The sequence below is a fragment of the Lissotriton helveticus genome, chromosome 7 (genome assembly GCF_964261635.1).
Source record: "Lissotriton helveticus chromosome 7, aLisHel1.1, whole genome shotgun sequence".
NCBI classification, from domain to species: Eukaryota; Metazoa; Chordata; class Amphibia; order Caudata; family Salamandridae; genus Lissotriton; species Lissotriton helveticus.
In genome coordinates this window covers 734,831,051-734,855,657 of record NC_136068.1, presented here as the reverse complement: position 1 = coordinate 734,855,657, position 24,607 = coordinate 734,831,051, and the positions used below count along the sequence as shown (strand labels likewise).

The 24,607-nt window shown below is 46.9% G+C and overlaps 1 protein-coding gene across 4 annotated transcripts in view; it reads left to right on the top strand.

The window, feature by feature from the left end:
- The window catches only part of ARHGAP26 (Rho GTPase activating protein 26), a 2,444,655-nt gene that overhangs the window by 2,222,635 nt on the left and 197,413 nt on the right, over window positions 1-24,607 (top strand). For all 4 annotated transcript variants that reach the window (XR_013598661.1, XM_078653061.1, XM_078653060.1 and 1 more), the window contains one exon: window positions 10,690-10,781. Coding sequence is in view for 3 of the 4 variants with exons in the window: in XM_078653061.1 (XP_078509187.1) it covers window positions 10,690-10,781 (92 nt within the window). In the remaining variant the exon portion in view is untranslated. The remainder of the gene's footprint in view (window positions 1-10,689; window positions 10,782-24,607) is intronic.

The window sequence follows — 24,607 nt, the reverse complement described above, 5'->3', positions numbered from 1 at the left end:
TCTGCAAGGGGAAGTCACGGCCCTCTTGGCCAAGTGGGACATCGAGCGCGTTCCTGGGCCAGAAGTAGGGTGTGGATGTTACTCCCACTACTTTTTGGTGCCCAAGAAGGGCAAGGGGGGCCTGCGCCCTATCTTGGACCTACGGAGCGTCAACGGCTTCCTCCGACAAGAGAAGTTCAAGATGCTGACTTTGGCTCAGGTCTTAGCTGCCCTAGACCCAGGAGACTGGATGGTAGCGTTGGACTTGCAGGACGCTTATTTTCACATCCCCGTCCTGCCGGCCCACCGGCGTTACCTGCGGTTCACGGTAGGCCACGAGCACTTTCAGTTTACCGTGCTCCCCTTCGGCCTTACCAGCGCCCCACGGGTGTTCACGAAGGTGATGGCGGTGGTCGCAGCTCATCTGCGCAGGTTAGGGGTGTCAGTCTTCCCCTACCTCGACGACTGGTTGTTGAAGGCGGGCTCACCCCAGACAGTCGTCAGCCACCTCCATACTACGGCCGACCTCCTGCACTTGCTGGGGTTCTTCATCAATGTGCCGAAGTCGCACCTGTGTCCCTCTCAGAAGCTCCTCTTCATCGGAGCGGTTCTAGACTCGGCGCAGTTTCGGGTTTACCCTCCCGAACAGCGGGTTCGGGATATTCAGGCTCTGATTCCAATCTTCCATCCTTTATCCCGAGTCTCGGTCAGGTTGACGCTGCGGCTTCTGGGACTCATGGCCTCCTGCATCCTTCTGGTGCGTCACGCCCGGTGGCGGATGCGGGCTCGGCAGTGGGACCTGAAATTTCAGTGGGCCCAGCATCAGGGCAACTTGTCCGATCATGTCTTGATCTCGGAGGGCACTGCGAGACAGTTGCAGTGGTGGCTCACGGACCGTGATTGGGTCAGTGGCAGATCCCTCTCCCTACCCCACCCGGAGCACGTAGTTGTGACGGACGCGTCCCTCCAGGGCTGGGGTGGCCACATGGGAGAGGCGGAGATCAGAGGACTCTGGTCTCCGGCGGAGGCCCGGCTCCACATCAACCTGTTGGAGTTACGGGCGATTCGTCTAGCACTGAAGGCATTCCTCCCCTCTGTCCGGGGGAGTGTAATGCAGGTGTTCACGGACAACACCACCGCCATGTGGTACTGCAACAAACAGGGCGGGGTGGGGTCGTGGACCCTATGCCAGGAGGCTCTGCGCCTCTGGCAGTGGCTGGAACGTCAGGGCGTGACCCTGGTGGTTCAACACCTGGCAGGTTCTCTGAATGCCAGGGCGGACGAACTCGGCCGTCGGTGCATGATGGATCACGAATGCCGTCTGAGCTCGGACGTGGCGCAAGGCCTCTTTCAGCAGTGGGGAGAGCCTTGGTTAGATCTATTCGCCACCGAAGAGAACGCGCAATGTCGTCAGTTCTGCGCATTGGAATTTCCAAGGCGGCACTCGCTCGGAGACGCTTTTCATCGTGAGTGGAGTTGCGGTCTATTGTACGCCTTTCCGCCTATGCCACTTCTGTCCAGAGTGCTGAAGAAGTCCAGGCGCGACCGGGCCCAGGTTATCCTTGTGGCTCCGGACTGGGCACGAAGATACTGGTATCCCGAGCTACTCAGCATGTCAGTCGATCCCCTGATTCGTCTGCCTCTTCGGGAGGACCTTCTGTCGCAGCAGCAGGGGACGGTCCTCCACCCGAACCTGTCCAGTCTCCACCTATAAGCTTGGAGATTGAGCGGCGACACTTGAGGCCATTAGACTTGCCTCCCGAAGTCTGTAATATCATTCTGGCAGCCAGGCGTCCCTCCACAAAGTCGGTATACGCCTGCAGGTGTAACAGATTTGTGGCATGGTGCACAGCAAAGGCTGTGGACCCACTCTCTGCCCCCCTTTATGAGGTTCTCCTCTTTCTTCTTTCTCTTGCCCAGCAGGGCTCTGCTCTGGGCACTGTCAAGGGCTACCTTTCTGCCCTTTCTGCCTTTTTAAGGCTACCTGACCAGCCTTCTCTGTTCAAGTCCCCTATTGTAAATAGATTTCTTAAGGGCATCACACACTGGGCCAGGGACAGACTAATTTGCATATAGCCAGGTTCTGAGCTGGGATGGGGCAGTGAGATAAATAACGGTGATGGATCAAGCCCTGATCTTTGGACTGGGTAAGAGTGGTCTGCTTAATTCAGACACTCTGTTCATCACCACCCCCTTTTCTGAATCGTTTTTGGCCACTATAGGTGTGGCAGGGTATACTCAGACATGAGTCCCTTTCTCACTGCTCCATCAGGATTCAAGCAAGCCGGGCCGAAGAGGCTGAAATGCCAGAAACCGGTCCCCGGTAGCTTGTCTCCTTTCTGGTGAAGAATTGGCTTGGTAGTTTGGTCTGCCCTGTTCCCATGATGCACTGGGCCAGGGACAGACTAATTTGCATATAGCCAGGTTCTGAGCTGGGATGGGGCAGTGAGATAAATAACGGTGATGGATCAAGCCCTGATCTTTGGACTGGGTAAGAGTGGTCTGCTTAATTCAGACACTCTGTTCATCACCACCCCCTTTTCTGAATCATTGCTTGAATCCTGATGGAGCAGTGAGAAAGGGACTCATGTCTGAGTATACCCTGCCACACCTATAGTGGCCAAAAACGATTCAGAAAAGGGGGTGGTGATGAACAGAGTGTCTGAATTAAGCAGACCACTCTTACCCAGTCCAAAGATCAGGGCTTGATCCATCACCGTTATTTATCTCACTGCCCCATCCCAGCTCAGAACCTGGCTATATGCAAATTAGTCTGTCCCTGGCCCAGTGCATCATGGGAACAGGGCAGACCAAACACGTTCCCTCCTGTTCCCTTCGTGATGCCCCAGTGGGACTTGAACCTTGTTCTTACTTTCCTGATGTGCGCTCCCTTTGAGCCACTTCACAACTGTCCTCTTCGCCTTCTAACTCTGAAGACTGCTTTCCTGGTTGCCATCACCTCTGCCAGGAGAGTGAGTGAGCTCCAGGCCCTTTCTTGTACTCCACCTTTCCCTTCTGTCCATCCGGACAAGGTTGTGTTGCGTACTAAGCCATCTTTCCTGCCCAAGGTTGTCTCAGCCTTCCACATCGGGCAGTCCATCACATTATCAACCTTCTTTCTGCCTCCGCATCCCTCTAAAGAGGAAGAGCGGCTCCACCGTCTGGACCCAAAACGTGCGCTCTCATTTTACTTGGATCGCACACGCCAGTTCCGGGTTGATGACCAACTCTTTGTTGGTTACGTGGGCGCTAAGAAGGGGTAGGCGGTACACAAGCGGACCATCTCCCGGTGGATCATCTTGTGTATCCAGGCATGTTACTCCATGGCTAAGAAGGAGCCCCCTGTTGGATTGAGGGCTTATTCCACTCTGGCCACGGCGACTACTACTGCCCTGGGCCGGGGAGTGCCCTTGCAGGACATTTGCCAGGCGGCTACGTGGGCCTCGCTGCACACGTTCGCAAGACACTACTGCCTGGACAGTCAAGTCCGGAGGGATGGCTTCTTTGGCCGTTCCGTCCTCCAGGACTTTCTGGTGTGATTATTGGTTCGCAGACCCACCACCAGGGTTGGTATTGCTGGGGTATCTATTCTAAGGTAAGGAATCTATCACTAACGTGTCTCTTTCAGATGCACAAGTTACTACTTGTGTAACGATATATCTGTAAGAGACATTAGTTAGTGATAGATTCCTTACCGACCCACCCATCCTCCCCGTTCTGCGAACCGATATCTAGGGTTAAGGTCATCCCCTTTCAGGGCCCTAGTTTCTTGGCACCAGTGTTGGTTCTATCATGGCTCTGCGTATCTGGCGCGGAAAAGCTGTATATCAGAACTGACGTTAGCGCATACGGGCCGACGACGGACGCGGAGCCGCGGACGACGCCTACCGACACGCAGGGGTATTGCTACGCAAATATTTCCGGATCCAGTCTGACGCCTGGGGATATTCCAAGGTAAGGAATCTATCACTAACTAATGTCTCTTACAGATATATCGTTACACAAGTAGTAACTTGTGCATTAGGATATGTAAAGCAGTGGATAAAAAGGGGAAATAGTCACAACACCGCAGCCACGTATTTTCAGACTACGCAAGCACTACCACGCTTGCCTTAACCACACATATGCGTGGTTAAGGCATTGCATGGTCTATCTGCTGACTGCTGCTCGACGGAAGCAGGAAGACACCAGGAAGAGAGCCAGAGGACGCGATGAGGTAAGTGGGGCTGAAATCGGGTTTGTATGGTTGGGGGGGGGGGGTAGTTTCAGGGTAGTTTTCCATGCAGAAGGGGGGGGGGTCGGGTGGAGTTCAGGGCTTAGGGGTCAGGGTACTTTTAGGTCTCGCCTGAGCCAGGGCATGCGCCGCTCTGCGAGCCATTTAATTAGGGCTTTTAGAAGTCCTACCACAGTTCTTTGTGTGGCATTGTGCGTCCGGCTACGCGCACAGGCACGAGCAGAGGCACCATATTGCTTTCCTCTCACTCGCCAAGCGCGCGCCTCGATGCCTCTCCCCACCACAGAGTGCGTCTCGCAGCTTTTTCTTTTTTTAACTTTGAGTGTGAGGCGCGCGCGTGGCTAATACTTGTTTAAGACTTGTGCCCTGCACGCATAACTCTCTCTCTCCCACTATCTATCCAAAAGTGAAGAGAAACGGATTACACAACACTGGCACCTCAAGCAGCCCTCCCGCTGTCCCTGCTCTAAATCTAATTCACGCTCTTCTGCTAACTTTACTGCTGCCGGCTGGGAGAACACAAGCCCACCGGCTTTCCCAAGAAAAAAATGTTTTCAGCACATACGGCTCTAGACTGCACTTCCAATCATCATATCACACACTGTGCAAAGCCACAACAAAAAGCAGAAAACGACGGCGTATGCGTGTCTGTGCGTTGTCTGTATTCCGGAGCAAACGAGCAAGTCTCTTTCTGTGCAGCAACAACCCGTTGAGGTTTTTTCTAACCAATCGCAAGATTTACTTAGAAGGTCAGCCTCCTAGAACGTACTTTTAAACCAGCATTATTAGTTTACCTTCTCTGCGTTCAGATATTGAAATTGGTTAGAGACCGAAGCGATTGTATGTTGTGCTTCTATAAGAATTTAAGGTAAGGTCCTCTTACGTTCTAGAACTTCCGACTTTATTAGGTAGTTTGGCATGGGACACGTGACAGGTACCGCGCAGTCATCACAGATGCAACACAAACACGCCGAACAGATGTCGCATACATAGAGGCTCATGTGCTCCAGGGATTTTCATGTGGATTCTGCGACTCCCAACCCCCCACACCCCCCCCACCCCTCCAGTTTTATATAGCCCGAACTCGACCCGAAGGTAGTAGTGGAACGCTTTACATGAGCACCAGCTTTCATTACATAAGGACACATTCATTCTCAGAATCACACGATGTTGAGCCATGACGCAGAGACTCGAACCTGGTTTACCTGCTCCAAAGTTAGCAGTTCTGGCTTTTAGGCCACATCCTCTCCTTGAAGGACTTTTATTCCTGGTTTTGTATGATGCAATTTGCTGGAAACCAACAATAGGCAAGGCGCTATCCCCCTATACCCCCTGATCCGCTTGAGGGTACTTCTTGCCAGATTGTTAATGATCATTACCCCGCGTCATTGACAAAACACCATGTGGCACACTCAAGAGCCAGGCTCAGCTTGATTGTGGGAGATAATGTTCATTCTCCAGCCAGCATGTACCTAGCACAGAGAGTGGTTGATGATGTGTGAATAAAATGAAACAAAGCTGAGACACACCAGTTTATTTTAGGGCAGCGATGCGGACACTAGCACTGTAATGCGTTAATCTAACTACTAATGCGTGGTACTTGGCAGGGCTGAACTGGGTCTGTCACTTCAGTGTCCTGCTAATTCAGTGGTGGATGTTGGTCTTGGCTGTTGAGATAACTGATCCATGAGTCTGTTCATCTAGGGCTGCGCTTTCCAAATGGTTTAGAACCACAACCCATTTTTTAGAACAACACACTTTTGTGGCCCACCTAGCTGTAATGGACATGAGGTGGCCGATTTTTTTTTAATGTGACTACAGCAACCTGTGGCATCGCACTGTCAGTTACAGATAACACATTTTCCATTGAAATGGCTGCTAAATCTGCACAGACATAAAGTTTTACTGATAAAACTATATTGCAGACAAATGATAATGTGTGGGAATTGGATTTCAGTGATTATTTTTAATTTGTGCATCACCCAGTAAAGTCTCTTGATTTGTTTTAATCCTATTAAAATCTTTGCTTCCATCGCATGTCAGAATTACAAAAGAAGTGCTTAATTTTTCCTTTCCTGACTACTGAATGTATGCAGTTCTTTACAGGTATTTTTATTTGTAGTGTGTTTCAAAAAATGACATCGTAAAGCCTTTGCTTTCACACACTCTGGAGATTGCCACATAATTAACTTTACATTTTTTCTCTGACTGCAAAGCGAGGGGAGTTTGTAACCTCCAAACCCAGGTTAAACAAGCATTTGCATAGCCAATATGTCTCGCCTTTGGGACCTTATAAATATTTAGTTATGCAGCACAATATCCTTACTGCAACAACATTAACTGTTGCATGGCTAAAAACGTATAAGGTCCCAAAGGCGAGACCTATTGGCTATGCCAGTGCTTGTTTAGTGCTTGCTGGGGGTCGGGTTATTTTTCGGGGCTGGTGTGGAGGTCGAGGTAGTTTTTTAGGGTTGTGGGGGGGGTCGGTAGTTTTTTAAATTACAGGCTAGAGTGTTAGGCCTAAGGGCAGTGAAAGGGGTTGGGGTAGTTTCAGGGCAAGCACAGGGGTTGGTGGGGGTCCCGTGGGAAGGTTTTGGGCCTCAGGCCAAGGGTGCAGGTAGGGGGTTTGTAGCTTAGGGTGCGAGGGCAGTTGTGGTAGTGTCAAAAAAGTGACTTATGTCCGCACGGATTGGTGGCACATATAAAGACCAACTCATGTATGAAAGCCTTAAATAAAGACCAACTCATGTTTCATCCTGCGTAGAACAATGACATGGAGACGCTAGCCCCACCTACCAGCGCTCAGGTGTACTGCTAAAGATTTTTTGGATTCAGATGCCTGTGGGAGTATTCAAAAGTAGGGCAATATGTGGCTAGATAGAGTCTCTACCAGAAAGAGCATTATTGAAGGTTAGTAACATGTTCTTCCAAGCAAACTTGGTGTTGAAGACTAGAGCGGCTCCCGAAGGTTGTGATTCCCTTCCACATCAGACAGTCTATCAGTCTTCTGACGTTCTTTGCACTCACCCCTTCACCTCTTAAAAGAAGATGAGAGACTCCATTGTTTGGACCCCAAAAGAGTGTTGAACCTGTACATCAATCGTACCAAAGGGGACAAAAAAGGGCAAGGTAGTGCAGAAAAGGACTCCACGATACCACCTACAGAAATGCTGGGGCTATACTGAATAATCTTCTGGATCCAGTCTTGAAATTTGAAATGTTCTAAAGGTGCATAATCTGCAGTTCGACGTAATATCCACCAGAAAGAACATTACTGAAGATAAGTAACTTATTCATTCTTTCTAAAGTGGCAACTATTTTAATCTTTGTTTTTGTAAAATGAAATTTCTTTCTTGAAAGACATTATTTCTGCTCACTCCAGTGTCAACCAGATAGGCTGGTGAACTTCAGGCTTTGTCAACTTCTCCTTCCTTTAAATATTTTCTATGGACATGTTATCTTTGAAGTTTGAGCTTTCCTTTTTGCCCAACGTAATGTCTGAATTTCATGCGTCTCATGTGATTTTCTCCCTTTGTTTTTTCCACCACCTCATCCTACTAAGGTTGAGGAATGGTTGCATAATCTGGTTCCACGTAGGACTTGAATCCATTACATTCCCCAGAATAAGGATTTTAGAATAGATTACAATTTGTGCTGTTCTCAGACATTCAAGGCGGTCATGAAACAAACTATTCTATGTTTTATGAACTAAAAAATAATCCTGCTAGCTTCAGAGATCATTCCACAAGGGCCAGTGTGGCTACTTATGCTCTTTTAAACATCCATGTTCAGAATACATGTAATTAAGCACATTGGTTGACAGTGGATCTTTTAACTGACATTACTGTATCATTTCTGACCAAAACAAATGTTCTAGATTTGGCAGAGCAGTTCTGCAGTTGTAGATTTTATGAGTGAGTAATCCTCAACCTGCCACCTCTGTACTTCTTCCGGAGGGTTCACTTAAGTAATCTTTGGGAGATAGTATCCATTAGATGAACACATTTCCTTTGTAATGGCGGATATACACACTTTCATAGATTCCTTATGATCCACCTGCCTCCCTTCTTTGAGGGATATCTTTTTGTGATTGTGTGTTTACTTTGGTGCCAGTACCTTTCTGGGAACTCTGAAAATTCCTTTCACCGAAGCATGTGTATCTTGTACATGCTGTGTATGGTGTTTCCTACACCATCTTGCAGCGCCAATTATAACTTCATTGGGCGCCTACTAGTGCCGGTGATGAGAAATGGCTTGGAAAAAGAAATCCAGTTCAATCTTTTGCGTGACGCAAGGATCACTTTGGAGACTGCCGTAGCTCATGTATCTATGAAAAAGAACATTATGAAAGTCAGGTAACTTGTTCAATATTCCATTCACCATGATTTATGTATTTGCACTCTCAAACGTCTAAACTGTTTAATGTACCCTCTAATCCTCATGCAACATCTTTCTGGTCATCAAGATCCTGTTACTGTTCTTCAACCAAATAAATGAAGAAAGTACATCTGCCTTAATTGCCTCAATCACCTAATATGCCACATACTTTGCATCTTCTCTAACACAAGATTTAGATAAACCAGCAACATAATGTGATCATGTACTGCATATTAAACATGGGGGAAGACCATTAAAGTCCAGAGACCTAGACTGTAGAACAGTGCCATTCCCTTCTTGAAATCCAAGGTGCCTTAGAGCCTTCAAAAAAAGAGTTGAGGACACACTTGTCTAGAAGACATTTGGCTACTGGAAAATCTTATTGTTCCTTTAAAAAGCGACTGTCCCGATCAACAATAATAAAGGCCAGCGACTCAGAACCCCTTTTTCAATTCGATACCAGGAGGGTGAGGTTCTTGAGACATTTACCAGAACTAGGCAATTTAACCACAGCAAGTTTTCGCCTCCGCTTGTTACAAGCGTCAAGCTGGTGCTTCATGAAAGTCTTAAATAAAAATTAAATACATCTGAGAGGCTGGTGTCTCTTTTGCTAATCAGAGTACCTCAGTGACTTTGTGTTACTTCTTAGCAATGGTTTCTCAAGGTAAAACTTTGCTCGTGGGGGTGTGATGTCTTAGCTGGTGAGTCGAAACTTTATTGCGTAACAAAAAGATACAGCTTAGATACTGCTCTCCTTGTAAATTCTTGGTTAATGTTGTCCCTCCACAACAAAAGCATGAGCAGAACTGCCTGGTGTGATTTTGTGCACAAACTCTTGTGGATGACTAGACAACCAGTGTTCATAAGATTTGAGTAGTGATGAGTGGATCCAATGTAGATCCATTTGTTGGCAACTAGAAGTGCACAGTTAGAAGGTTAATAGAAGAGGCACTTTGTTTGGACCAACATGAGACCCGTCAGTGGCACCGTCTTTAACTCGAGAATCAAGCTGCCTGCAAGCAAGCTGCAACATAAACACGTTCCATTTTCAATAACCTATCATTCTAACAAAGTACCCTGAATGAAGTGATACGGTGGCGTGGCTCGGCATAACCCCAGGCAGGATTTAAGATTTGCGCTGTAACTTTGGACCACAAAAAACACGGTGGCCATGTTTGTTGCTGTACGGGGTTTGTGGATTTGGGTCTCCTTATCCTACAAAGACTATGGGATAATGGGACATCCTTGCCATCGAACAAATCACTCACAACCTAGGCCAGACTTTATTCACTACTGTCTTGCAGAGATTTGTGTCACATTTAGATCTTCACTAAGGTGCTCCATCCATCTGTTACAGTCCTTGACTCTGCACTCTCTCTATCAGGACTTTACTCTCCTATCACTCTAATATAACTAGGAGGGAGTCCTGCTGGGTGGTTAGGAGAGCTGTGATGGAGATGTTGCCTAGTACAGTTCTAAATGTGCCTTTCTATCATTGCAAAAGGAACTGAGTGATCTACCATTGTGTCGTTTCACAGTAAAAAAAATTACGTCGAAATATTAGTCCCCAGTGATTTCTTAAGCCAGGCTATCCGAAATCGGAAGGGAACAGTGAACCGAGTGCCAGTAATGTAGCTCTGCAACACTTGGCTAACGCAGTTCCCTGTGTGTGAGCCGGCATATGTACGGAAGTCTGAGAGGGCAGGGTGGGAGTGCGCCGAGTTTAGTGTGCTTATTGCTAGCCATGCCCTGCTCGTAACCCCATTCCGGGTCCATGTAGTTACTGTCGCTCCGCTGCTCTCCCATGTGCTGCTCTGGTAGCCATGGCGACATGTCCATTACAGCGAAATCGCGCTCTGGAGGAAATTAAACATTTGCCGGAGAGTTCCATTTGTTTGAAATATTTCTGGTCACTTTTCTAATTTTCTTTTTTTATTTCGTTTCCCGAACGCTGAGAGATGGCTGCTAGATTACAACATCGAACGATCCCTTTTACTTCACTTACATTTTGAATTCCGAGAAGATAAAGTGTCATTGCATGATTTTTTTCTTTACTTTAACTAAATGATTCATGTAACTTTGTTTTAATATGTTCGCAGTATTCCTGGACGTAAAGCGAAAGCATTGTATGCCTGCAAAGCTGAACACGACTCGGAACTTTCCTTCGTAGCAGGCACGACATTTGAGAATGGTGAGTTGGGCCTTCGCCTTGTTCATGTGTTTCTTTTTTGTGGCACTTTTGAGATGCTCATGCAAACCTGCACCTTCAGGAGACTTGAATATATTATTTTTTTCTTTCACTGTCATTTTTGCACAACTGTTTCTGCAAAATACTCGAACTGATACGTGTGCTAATGTCCCAGTGCTGCACCATAAGCCGTCCACAAAAGCAGTGGCGGTTGGGGACAAATCACATTGGGGGCTGCAAACAATATACTTATAACAAATACACATATATACAAATAACACATACACATATCAAATAGACAATAATATACATATTAACATAAATATACACATACAAAATAACTTACCTTATACTGCCACTCTGTTCTGCAGTGCATCCTCGTTGTTCTGAGCGCGAAACCCACAGCCAACTCTCATCCAATCAAGACGCTGTTCTAAAGCGTCTTGATTGGCTGAAGCAGGCTGGCTCCACACTCCAAAAGGCACTGTGGGCCTGTACCTGCTCTCCAACCCACCTGTCGAAGACAGCTGGGTTGTGAGAGCTTTGAATTTCGCATGTCGGTTTGGTCATAACAAGGTTGCTGGCCAAACCAACATGCACAATGCAAATGTAAGTGGCCAAGTGAGCACTGGTCCCACCCTCGCACTCCGTTTGCTGACAGGAAGTGTCGAAAAAAAAAAATGCTAATAAAATATTTTTTTTTACCATTTCATTTTATTACCATTTCATTTTTGTCACTTTCAGCCGAGCAGTGTGGGGAGGGGTGTCACGTTTGAGAGAGCGCAAACTGATTTAAATGTATGAGTACATCACACTTACCTGTAGTAAGCACAAATCATGAGGAGAAATGCCATGAGTGCTAATAGTATCTGCAATTATATTCTAAATGTATAGCTAATGTAGAGATTTAAGTAGAAGTGGAACTAATACAGAAATGTGTGACACTATATGATTTTATTAGATGTGATTATTCTTGAATCCATGTCGTGTAGCTGCTAAAACATAAGATGGTATGTGGTTAAAAGCAGAATGTGGTAGGCCTTAGGGCCAGAGCTGGAGCTAAAAGGGAAGGTGTTTCTTTTCACGACACAGATTGTATTAATGTTTTGGTCATTGCATTAAATAGGCCATGATTTATAGAAATGTTTACTAAATAATAGAATAAGAATATTAACATGCTTTAATTAATGAAGAAGTTGAATGCTATAATCATGAAGAGAAATATTGTAGGCCTGAAATGTTTTAACGTTGATTTACACGTACATGTCTGGGCTGAGAAATGTTGCAAGCCTTTTTAGAAGTCTATGAGAGTTGGGTTCTTGGCTGCAGATATCTGTCTGCAAAGGATAAGGGGGGATCCAATTATAAATGAATGAATAGAGGTCTGTTCAGTAGACGGCCCAGACATGGAGGAGGGTTCTGGAATGTTTAAGGGGTATCAGCGGGCCGGAGAAGAGTCTGAGAAGCAAGGTCAACTCTAACGCATGAGGCCCAATACAAAGCATCATGGAAAAAGCCAGAAGCTACACCACGTGAGAGGCGTCTCGCAAGGGGCGTCTCAAATGTTGTTGACTGTTTTGTATTAGGGACAGCACCCCTGGGTGGAGTTAGAGCAGATACCTGAGGACCCTTTAGAGAGCGGATGGGTAGGCAGAGAGGGGTCATGACTGGAGAACTATAGATTTTCACCAAGAGACTTAGAGTGGGTGACTTCCCTTGGGGTCATTCACTGCTGACACCTTTATTAGGTTGGGATTTGGTTAAGTAGGGATACCATCTAGAGCAGGGTAGGGACAGCCTAACCTTTGCGTTTTCCTCCAACCTAAATGAAGGAGAGATATGCGTCAATGCTGATAGCTTTATTATTCTTAGAACTTGTGTTAGTGATTTCTGTTGCTCGTCTGAGGGCTTTCCGAGAGCACATGTATGTAATTGGACCTGTGTATCTCGTGAATCTCATTCTGAGATGCCTGTATTTGCAGCTTATCATATCTTTACAATAAACTTTTGAAAGCTAGAAGTTGTTTGTGGTCTTTGGGAGCAGAGTCCTTTATTGGGTGAACTAACTTGGAAATAGGTGCACTTTCTTTCCTCACAGACAGGCAACAAAGGTTCAGTCGACCAGATCGAGGTTTGGATCAATAGATATAAGGTATCGATCAAAATCTCGCCCTTTCAGTTGGTAGCAGAGGATGGTTGCCTTCTTGAGGACGGTGACCTAGGCCAGGTTAGCTTACCCCAAGGCCCCTAGAAATCGATGATCGGAAGAACAGCCCGCTGAAGAAGATCCGGATGACGTGAGACAGAAAAAGCAGCAGTATCGGTCGAGAGTGAGTATAAAGGGTTATGCGTGTTAGATTGCGGTGTTTTGTATTGTATCTATGTTGTAATGTCTGGCGGAGTTGAATGTCTGTAGAGTGACTGTGGAACAGGTTGTGAGCGCGCGCAACCGGTGGAAATCTTAAGTTCAAGGAGAGCTTAAGTGGTTCGGGTGTATCGGACACCCAGAGTAATTGTCAACTAGTGTGAAGGGGGTCATGAGGTACCATTGATCACCCGAAAGACCGAGATAGGGGGAACGTAAGAGTGAGTGCGTGAGTAACGGACGCTGGTCGGAAGTTACTGTGTGTGTAAGCAACCTATCAGAGAGACGATAGACATCTCGTCAGTTGTGTTGACAATTACAGATAGACTGTGGACGTACAGTCGAGAGAAGTGACCGCTTGGTCGGAAGTAGTCATTTTTCGGTGTATGAATGGGACGCATGCATAACCGGGAGACGAGTTGAGAAAGGAGGGGTGCTGCTGCGAAGCGGAGAAAAGTGACGTCAGGTAGTGTCGCGCAGTGATTGGCCGACCGGAGAAAGACCGCGCTGTGATAGGCCAGCTAGCAAACACGTCAGACAGGGTCGCGACGTGATTGGCCGACCGGAGAAAGACCGCGCTGCGATAGGCCAAGCTAGCAAAGCCGCGACAGGATTGGTGGATTGTCATCAGGAAGTAAACAGAGTAGCGAGGCTGGATTTTGTGCGCATAATTATGAAGTGTTTTAAATGGCTGAAAGCGGTGTTTAAAAAAGAGAAGCGGGGATCGTATGAAGGGGAAGAAGCCCCGCCGGAGGGTACGCCAGCTCGTTATATGGCAGTAAATGTTGGGTTGCATACGATCCTTTGGATATCAGAGTGGAGTAAGATTACTGAAGGAAATGAGGAACTGACGTTCCCGAAGTACGGGACGTTCAGATTAGAGGTGTTACATCGATTGAAATCAGTCATGACCTCAAAGAGACCCTTGCCTAGACCAACCCAGTTTGAAGCTCTTGATGCATGGATTAGGGCAGCGCATGAAAAGAATATGAACAGACGACAAGAAAGGGTGAAACGATCGGTAAGGGCAGTGCAGGATGCCAGGTGGGATGCGGATGCTAAAAGATGGAGAGTGCATAACATGGAAGTAAATAAACTGTACCCAGTGTTAGAGGCGCCAGTAAATAAAAGTCCCCTAGAAGAAGATGATGAGAGCGAAACAGAGGACAGCCTGATAAACAGATTATTGACAGACAGGCCACCCCCGTATAATAGAGCAGGGGGAGAGGTCGAGCATACTGAAGGAGAAAAGGGGGGCAATGCAGGAGAGCATAGACCGCTTCCCAGTTCAGAGTGGGATCCTGAGGCAAAGAAAGAGCTGTCCCAGCCTAGTCAGGTGCAACAGGTAGTCGGGAGGTTTGTGGTACAAAGAGCGCCGGAAACGGAAAGCGCCACATCCTACCCATTACCAGATGCACTACAGGTACCTGTTACCATAGGTCCTATAATATCGATATATGACCAAGAAAGAGCAAGAGGGGAAGAACGGAAACGGAAAGACAGAGAAAGAGCAGAGGAGGCAAGGAGGAACGATACCACTAATTCCCCAAGTCAGATGCCGATACCCAGAGAGTGGAGCACCCCGATGCACACAGCAGGGGACCCAGGAGGAGATCCTGGGGGCCCTAGATGGCCAATGGATCTGAGGGGATCTGGACGAAAATCCTTTCAAGAGCTAAATGAGTACATGAAGCAGTGGGATGAGGCAGTGAAGGCTCAAAAGTGCATCATAGCTGCGGAAGCTGAGAGGGAAAGTCAGGACAGCCGAGCTCGGACTCACTGCGGGGCTGGGGAGAGCAGCCCGGAGTGGGACTGTAGGGAGAGAGAGAGTAGGGGAGTCACCCATTGGGCCCGGAGTGGAGGTAGAACAGACCTGGAAAACGGGGGCCCCGGGAGTGGAGGGGTGGCGCGCCCAATACTCAGTGAAGAAGAGAGGAGAGCACAAGAGTACAGAAACAGCTTTAAGTGTCCACACTGTGTACCTGGCACCAGAGAACAGAATGGGAGTTGTGAGAGGTCGCACCATAGACCCTGTGATGACGGAAATGAGCGCAGCCCAGGGAATATGGGGAACCAGGAAGGATCGTATCGGATACTGAGCGATACGAGGCAAAGGGAGAGTAGCGACCAGAGGGAAAATAACAGAGAGGTGTGCGGTGAGAGGAGAGAAGAAGAAGAGAGTAGGGGTAACAGGCCCGTGTTCCATCACCTTCCAAGATCAGATGGCCGAGCATGGGACCTGGAGAGATGGGAGCAAGGGAGGGCACCCATTAACTCTCCCGAGCCCAAACGTAGAGCTCGAAGTTGGGATGGTAGGGAGACCAGTGAGCCCCCTTCGAAAGACATATTGCGAGCTGAGATAAAAGCCAAAAGACTTGATGTCTCCAGCTTAAGGTCAGACCTGGATGACATGGTAGATGGTACCCTGCCTTTAGAAAGAATGGAAATGTATGAGCAGGATGAAATACTGTATATGGCAAAGGACATAACTCGAAAGGCGAGAGCAGTCCATGAGAAGTTAGTCGAACTAGCAGGCAAATATATGGTGGACTTGTCAAGAACCAAAGCATTACAGGGTAATCACAGGCTACATTATACAGATCGAGACCTAGATGAGAGGAGAACGATTGGGCTGAAAACGCACATAAGGGAACTGATTACTGGAATAAGGACATGGAGAGCACTAGATAAGTGGGAAGAGAGGTGGTCTAAGAAAGGGACCGGCAGGAGAAGCATGATTGGTATGACACCAGGACAGCAGGGAATAGAAGCTTACCCTTTGCGTGAAGTTGCAAATGGGAGCTATGTGCATGTCCCTTGGAGTAGGGGAGATTTAGCTGCTTTTACCACCTCTTTCCCCAAATTACGAGAGAACCCAGTGGAGTGGTACAAGCAAGTGGAGAGATTTGTAAAAATCTCAAAGGTCCTTTGGATAGATCTGAACACGCTGTTTGACATTGTAGTACCAGGAGATCTGTGGACAGCATGCAAGGTTAGCGCTGAGTGGCCCACAACGGAGCCAGAGAGAGATGCCAAGACTAATGGGCCGTCCGAGATTGTGATGGCAAAATTCGAGAGAGTGATGACTTGGCTGAAAGAGAAGGTGCCAATGCAAGACATAGATTGGGTCAGAATAGACCGAACAAGACAGGAACCCAAAGAGACAGTCCACGAATATTACGAGAGATTGCTGAAGGCGTTTAAACAGTATAGCGGCTTGGATGTAATGGATCCAAAAGACATAGGGCAATTCGTGTCCAAGTTCGTCCTGGGACTGAGACCGGATATTAGTTTAATGATTCAGCAACACTCGATTTGTTGGCAAACTAAACCCCTAGATGAAATACTGAGATATGCCAGGTACTGCTGTGATGAGATAGACTCCAAGGCTAAGAAACTAAAAGAAAAATTGATGGTGGTACAGATGCAGGCAGCAGGGAAGGGGGGACAACAGCAACAGCAGCAAGGAACAGGTACAGGAGGAAAGAAGCAGTACAGTCAGAACAAGGGCAATGAGGAGAGTTCCACCTTTAGACCCAGAATAGATATAGCTACCTTGAAGAAAACGACTAGGTGCCACCAGTGTAACGAGCTGGGGCATTGGAAACGCGAGTGCCCCTACAATGTAGAGATAGGAGAGCAAGAGATAGAGGAGGAAGAGGTTCAGAGCGCGCCTACAAGAGGGGTAACGCCATACCAAGGAAAGGTGCTCAAAGGGGGGGGGGGCTCCTCCCCGAGCCCAGTTCCCGCAACCTCCTCGAGTAGGGAGTATGGGTAAGACCTATAGACAAATGCCCCTGTTTGTAGAAGGGGAAGAGTGCTATTATGTGGACCCATTAACCGGACAGAGAGTGGAAAGAGAAGACTGCACCCTCGGGGCAGCCTTGGAGGTGGATCAGAGGGGGCCCTATGTTGAAGCAGAAGTAGCAGGGTGCCCTACGACATTTCTGGTGGACACAGGAGCCACTAGATCCACGATCAGATCAGCTGCAGTTCCAGACCTGCCCATGTCTGGAGAGACCATACAAGTGGTAGGGGTCGCAAACAGGAGAATAACCAGCCAATTGACAGAACCGGTACAGGTGAAAATAGGGAAGTACAGCGATGAGCACCAGTTTGTGGTTTGCGATTCAAGCCCTGTGTGTCTGCTAGGAAGAGACCTGTTGTGTAAATTAAATTGTACTATATATTGTACACCTCAGGGAGTGGAGGTATTGACCAATGATGATGATGCAGATTTCAAAGTTGCAAACTCAAGAATATGCGTGGAGCTGTACCCTACTTTGACAGTAGATGAGCTCCCCTGGGACCTGAGAGAGACAGTGGCACCAGAAGTATGGGATTTCACTGGGGAAGAGATTGGATTGGTCAAGGGGGTGGACCCAGTGAAAATTGTAGTGAAACCGCATGCTGAGTTCCCAAGAACACCCCAATATAAACTGACTCCAGAAACGATTGCAGGCATAAAACCCGTGATCGAGTCCATGATTAAACAGGGAATACTGAAAGAAATCGTGGGTAGTCCATGCAACTCCCCGATTATGGGTCTGCAGAAACCAAATGGGAAATTTCGGATAGTGCAGGACCTTCGAAAGATTAATAACATAGTCGTTTCGTGTTGTCCAGTGGTACCGAATCCATCAGTGATACTGTTTCAGATTCCATTCCAAGCTGAGTGGTTCACTGTGATAGATCTTTGCCAGGCTTTCTTTTCGATCCCTCTGGACGAGGAAAGCCATTTTCTTTTCGCATTTAAGCTGGAAAATCGCGTCCTAACATGGTGTCGTATCCCTCAAGGGTATACAGAGAGCCCATCGATCTTTAACCAGCTTTTGAAGAAAAATCTTGAAAGTCTAGTGCTGCCCCAGAAGTCAGTTCTGGTCCAGTACATAGACGACCTCCTTGTGGCGTCAGAAACAGAAGAAGCTTGCAGGGAGGACTCCATTGCTTTGTTAAATCACCTAGCTGCCAATGGGCACAAGGTGTCCCCGGGAAAATTGCAGTACTGCCTGACAGAAGTGCAGTACTTAGGACACAGAATAGAGAAAGGTAAACGAAAAGTGTCACCAGACAGGATAGAGGCGATCATGAAAATGAATGCGCCTAAGACACAGAGAGAGGTCAGGATGTTCCTAGGGATGGTGGGTTATTGCCGACAGTGGATCGTGAACTTTTCACTGAAAGCAAAGCCCTTGCAAAAACTGACGCACAAGGAGGTGAGTGATCCGGTACCATGGGACAAAGACTGTTTGATGGCGTTCCTACAGCTGCGAGAGGACCTGTGTCGTGCTCCGGCATTGGGAATGCCTGATTACAATAAACAATTTTTTCTTTACTGTTGTGAGAGAGAAGGTTGCGCGTTGTCTGTGTTGGTCCAAATCCATGGGAATGCCCGTAGACCAGTTGCTTATTTCTCGGCTACTTTAGACCCAGTAGCCGCAGCGTTGCCCGGATGTCTCAAATCCGTTGCTGCAACGGGTGTCAGCATTGAGAGATGTGAAAATATCGTCATGGGGCACCCGTTAGAGGTGTGCGTGCCACATTCTGTTGAACTGTTGATGACCAGGACCAAAACACAGCATCTGACCAACAGCAGGCTCACGCGCTATGAGCAAGTTATTCTTGCTGCAGAGAACGTGACCCTCAAGAGATGCTCTGTTTTGAACCCTGCTACCTTGATGCCACTTCCAAATGATATCGATGATGATGATGAATATACAGACCATGACTGTCTTGATGTGACTGAACTATGCACCAAACCCAGACCCGACATCGTAGATGAGCCACTGACTGACCCAGATGAAATTTTCTTTGTCGATGGCTCATGTGTAAGAGACGAAGTTGGGCAGTTGAGAGCAGCTTATGCAGTTTGTACAATTACTGGAGTTGTGGAAGCTGGATGCCTGGAAGGAGTACACTCCGCTCAGGTAGCCGAGATTATTGCCCTGACACGTGCTTGCTTGGCAAGCAATCAAATTCGAGTTACCATATACACCGACAGCCAATATGGGTATGGGGTAGTTCATGATTACGGGCAGTTATGGTCTCAAAGAGGTTTCATGACCTCTTCAGGCTCTCCCATTCGCAATGGAGAGTTTGTGCGCCTGTTGTTAGAGGCGTTGCAATGCCCAGCAAGTATCGCAGTTGTAAAGTGCACCGCACATACCAGAAATGAGGACTTTGTTTCGAAAGGCAATAGGTATGCTGATGAAGTTGCGCGGTATTGCGCGGAACAAGGGTACTCTTTCACAGAGGTGGATGTGGGTGGAATAAATGTAAGAACTGAATTAGCCATGATACTGGAAACTGTTGATACTTGGGATGAACTGTCAACCATGCAAGAAAATGCTCCTGATTCTGAAAAAGAAACATGGGAAAAGGCAGGATGTGTAATGGGTGAGACCCATTTTTGGGTCTCAGCAGACGGCAGAGCAGTGTTGCCCAATGAGATGGTGAGTCCAATGGCTAGACTCATACATGGTCCCGTACACTTAGGGAGAGATGCTATGCTGAGAGTGTTTAGACAGACTTGGTACAATCCTAAGTTTAGAATAGCCGCAGAAGCAGTGTGCCAGCGTTGTGTGACCTGCCAGCAGCTGAACGTAGGAAAAAGAACACCAGTTGCACTAAGTCACATAGGAAGGTCTGGAGGTCCATTCAACCGAATGCAGATAGATTTCATTGAAATGCCAAGGTGCAACCGCCTCCGCTATGTCCTGGTGGTTGTTTGTGTGTTCTCCAGATGGGTTGAGGCATACCCTACACGTAGGTGCGACACCCTCACAGTGGCCAAGTTACTGCTTAGAGAACTCATTCCTCGCTTCGGGGTGCCGGCCTTTTTGGAATCAGATAGGGGAACACATTTTAACAGCGAGCTTGTGAAGATGATTTGTGTAGCACTAAACATAGATCAAAAGTTGCATTGCAGTTACCGACCAGAAGCCTCAGGAATTGTGGAGCAGATCAATGGCACGATCAAGAGCAGGATAGCAAAAGTGTGCTCCTCAACGACCCTGAGTTGGCCTGACGCCCTGCCATTGGTTCTCATGAGCCTTCGTAGTACCCCAGACAGAAGAACAGGGTTGTCACCACATGAGGTGTTAATGGGGAGAGCAATGAGGCTGCCATCTATCCCAGCTACTGCACTGTTAAATATCACAGATGATATGATCCTGGACTATTGTAAGGGGCTGTCTGACGCCATGCGTTCTGTGTCCCTTCAGGTGCAGGCTGCCGAGGTTCCAGCGTGCCAGGGCCCGTGCCATGACCTGTACCCTGGGGACTGGGTCCTGGTGAAGAAACATGTGAGAAGAAGCTGCTTGGATATTCGTTGGCGTGGGCCCTTCCAGATCATCCTGATCACAAACACAGCTGTAAAGGTGGGAGGCCTGCCCAATTGGATCCACGCGTCACATACGCGAAGGGTTCCAGCACCTCTGGAAGAAACAGCTCCTCTCTCGGATAGACGTCCAGCAGAGGACCGAGAAGCCATAGAGGGGGCTAGCCAAGCTGTAGAGGTGCCAGCGGAAGCAGGGAACGAGTCTGACCAAGCTGAGGACGGTCAGTACAACAGTGAAACTGAAGACGCTACAGAAGGAGAAAGTAGCTGGGAGTACGAGTCAGACCCTGACAGGTCTGAGAGAGAGCGAGAACAGACAAGAAGAAGAAGGAGTAGAAGGGCACGTGGAGAAGCTAATTGGCCGCAAAGAAGGAGCTCTAGCCTGAGGTCAACTCCAGAGTTAACCCTTCCTCCGATATCCGAAGACTCAGACCCAGAAGAAGGTGCTCAGGGCGCTGAAGCACCGGACCGAAGAAGGTCAAGAAGAGTGCGTGTGCCTAACAGAAGATATTCCACACCTGAGTGGACATATCTGGCGACAAATGTCTGTGAAACCGGAGACAGGGAGGATCCGAGCGGTGGTGGTGTCCAGTTCTGAGCCCATTATCACCGTGGAAATACGACTGTTGGTACCCGGTGTCGAACAAGAAGGGTCACTAACATTCATGCTCCCCAGACCTCCCCGCCTCAGCAAGTTAAAACACATGTTCCTTACAGAATTGCAATTCCCCGACTTTGGTACAACGATAACAGCACATGAAGAGCACAATCTTCGTTTGGAAATACTGAACTATGCTATTGAAGCTGCAACCACAAATCTGATAGTAGACTGTTAAAGGACTTTGTAAATAAAGCAAGCAGAAAAAGAAGATTACCTAGCGCCCAGGAAGCAGAGAATTTTAGGGAACTTCCCTTGAGTTGATGGAGAAGGGCTAGGGTTGTCTTTTTGAACTGTTATCTTTTTGAACTGTTAAAGGACTTTTTGCGAAGAAGGTTGTCAGCCTCCTGTTGTGTGGATTCTAAAGACAAAAGGATTAAAAAGAGACTGTAAAGGAACGAGAAGAAAAGAACTTTTTGCCAGGATAAGAGAGAGCCATAGTGTCTGACGAAATGGAGGCCGGCACCCCGAACCGCAGAGCTAAATGTATAATAGGTACACTAATAGTAGGAGTGATAATATTAATAGCGTTAGTGGTAACAATTTCTTATGTAAAGGGACATGAGGAAGAGGTAAAGGTAACTGATGTGAATTCTGTAGTAACACTTACACCTACTGTTGCTGGTGAGAAAAGGGAAAACACTCAAGAGAAAGCGTTATTGGCTGCAGAAGCTCGCAGGTTACATGTAGACGAGTCCCAAGGAGACTTTAGGTCGAATGCTTATGCTAAACTTTTATATGAATACGTGGATGCCATGGAGGTTAAGGATTGCTACGTCTGCATGCAGTTGCCGGCGTCTGTAGATGAAGGAATTCGCTATCATCACCTCCCTCTGACATATGGCATTACATGTAGCTTATTGCTTAGTATATTTTATGAGAGAGATAGTTTTGAATATTATTTTTCCAATTATGATTCAGTGTTGCCAGAAGTCCCGAATTATAAGCAGATGAACAAATGGGACTACTGGAAGAGTGAAGACAGATTGGCCAAGTTCTTCATTCCTTGGATTACCTTAGATACTTCACATGCCCGTAGAAATAACCTGACATGCAAGGTGTCAGAAGTCGAGAAGAAGTTCATAGGGCAGGTGGATGATCGTTACAGAAGACAAAAGATTTTGAAAAAATCAGGACAAGGGAAAACAGATTGGACCGAGGAAGAGAAGTCACACCAGAGAAAGGGTAGTAGTGGTCCAATAGCTTTAGATAAAGCGCAGAGAGGAAAGTTATGTCTTCACAGAGCCAAAACGTATTATGAAAATGTATACGTTGGAGAAGTTGACTGTGAACATGCTTTTAATTTAGAGTATTACACTAAAGATTTTCTGAAGGGAATGCAAGTGATTCCAAATGTGTATTTTGTATGTGGAAGAAATGCTTATGTGAGACTACCTGACAACTGGTATGGATCATGTTACTTGGCAATTGTCTTCCCCAAAATATATCATGCACAAGACTTAGTGATCATTGAGGGCAAGACATCATCGAGGGGAAGGAGAGATGTAGGTGATGCAGAAATGGTTGGAGATGTCTTCGGAGCTATGTTCCCTCTTTTAGGTCTAATCCTTAATGATGTTAAAATTAGACGGTTGGCAACAGTCGTCGACAGGTTGTCTGCCAGCACTGCTCAGTCCTTAATGCTGGTAGAAGGAGAGATGCAATCGATAAGGGCTATGGTTCTTCAAAATCGTCTTGCATTAGATGTCCTACTAGCAAAAGAGGGCGGAGTCTGTAAGGCTTTGAAGGTCCAGGAATGTTGCACTTACATTCCAGACAATTCGAAGCCCCTTGAGAAAGTTATTAGGAACATAACTAGTATTCACAAGGAGATCGAAGACTTGAGTAGAGAAAATGTCTGGGAAAAGGTGGGCCACGGAATGAGTACAGTTGGAGGGTGGTTTTCCACCTTAGGCCAAAGCTTTGTTTGGTATATTCTAAAGCCTATCATCATAATATTGATCTGTGGGATTATATTGTGGGGATTGGTGAGGGTATTCAAATGGTACAGAGCAAGAAGGTCAGAAAGGGCCCAAAGAGAACAGCTGCGGAGATTGGCTGCCATACAAGATAATCAGTACAGGAGCCTGAGAGCTCTGGAAGCGCAGAGAATGCCAGCAATAACTTCAGTTTAAATGTTAATGATGACCCCGAGAGGTCATCAAAGGGGGGAACTGAGAGAGCGCAAACTGATTTAAATGTATGAGTACATCACACTTACCTGTAGTAAGCACAAATCATGAGGAGAAATGCCATGAGTGCTAATAGTATCTGCAATTATATTCTAAATGTATAGCTAATGTAGAGATTTAAGTAGAAGTGGAACTAATACAGAAATGTGTGACACTATATGATTTTATTAGATGTGATTATTCTTGAATCCATGTCGTGTAGCTGCTAAAACATAAGATGGTATGTGGTTAAAAGCAGAATGTGGTAGGCCTTAGGGCCAGAGCTGGAGCTAAAAGGGAAGGTGTTTCTTTTCACGACACAGATTGTATTAATGTTTTGGTCATTGCATTAAATAGGCCATGATTTATAGAAATGTTTACTAAATAATAGAATAAGAATATTAACATGCTTTAATTAATGAAGAAGTTGAATGCTATAATCATGAAGAGAAATATTGTAGGCCTGAAATGTTTTAACGTTGATTTACACGTACATGTCTGGGCTGAGAAATGTTGCAAGCCTTTTTAGAAGTCTATGAGAGTTGGGTTCTTGGCTGCAGATATCTGTCTGCAAAGGATAAGGGGGGATCCAATTATAAATGAATGAATAGAGGTCTGTTCAGTAGACGGCCCAGACATGGAGGAGGGTTCTGGAATGTTTAAGGGGTATCAGCGGGCCGGAGAAGAGTCTGAGAAGCAAGGTCAACTCTAACGCATGAGGCCCAATACAAAGCATCATGGAAAAAGCCAGAAGCTACACCACGTGAGAGGCGTCTCGCAAGGGGCGTCTCAAATGTTGTTGACTGTTTTGTATTAGGGACAGCACCCCTGGGTGGAGTTAGAGCAGATACCTGAGGACCCTTTAGAGAGCGGATGGGTAGGCAGAGAGGGGTCATGACTGGAGAACTATAGATTTTCACCAAGAGACTTAGAGTGGGTGACTTCCCTTGGGGTCATTCACTGCTGACACCTTTATTAGGTTGGGATTTGGTTAAGTAGGGATACCATCTAGAGCAGGGTAGGGACAGCCTAACCTTTGCGTTTTCCTCCAACCTAAATGAAGGAGAGATATGCGTCAATGCTGATAGCTTTATTATTCTTAGCACTTGTGTTAGTGATTTCTGTTGCTCGTCTGAGGGCTTTCCGAGAGCACATGTATGTAATTGGACCTGTGTATCTCGTGAATCTCATTCTGAGATGCCTGTATTTGCAGCTTATCATATCTTTACAATAAACTTTTGAAAGCTAGAAGTTGTTTGTGGTCTTTGGGAGCAGAGTCCTTTATTGGGTGAACTA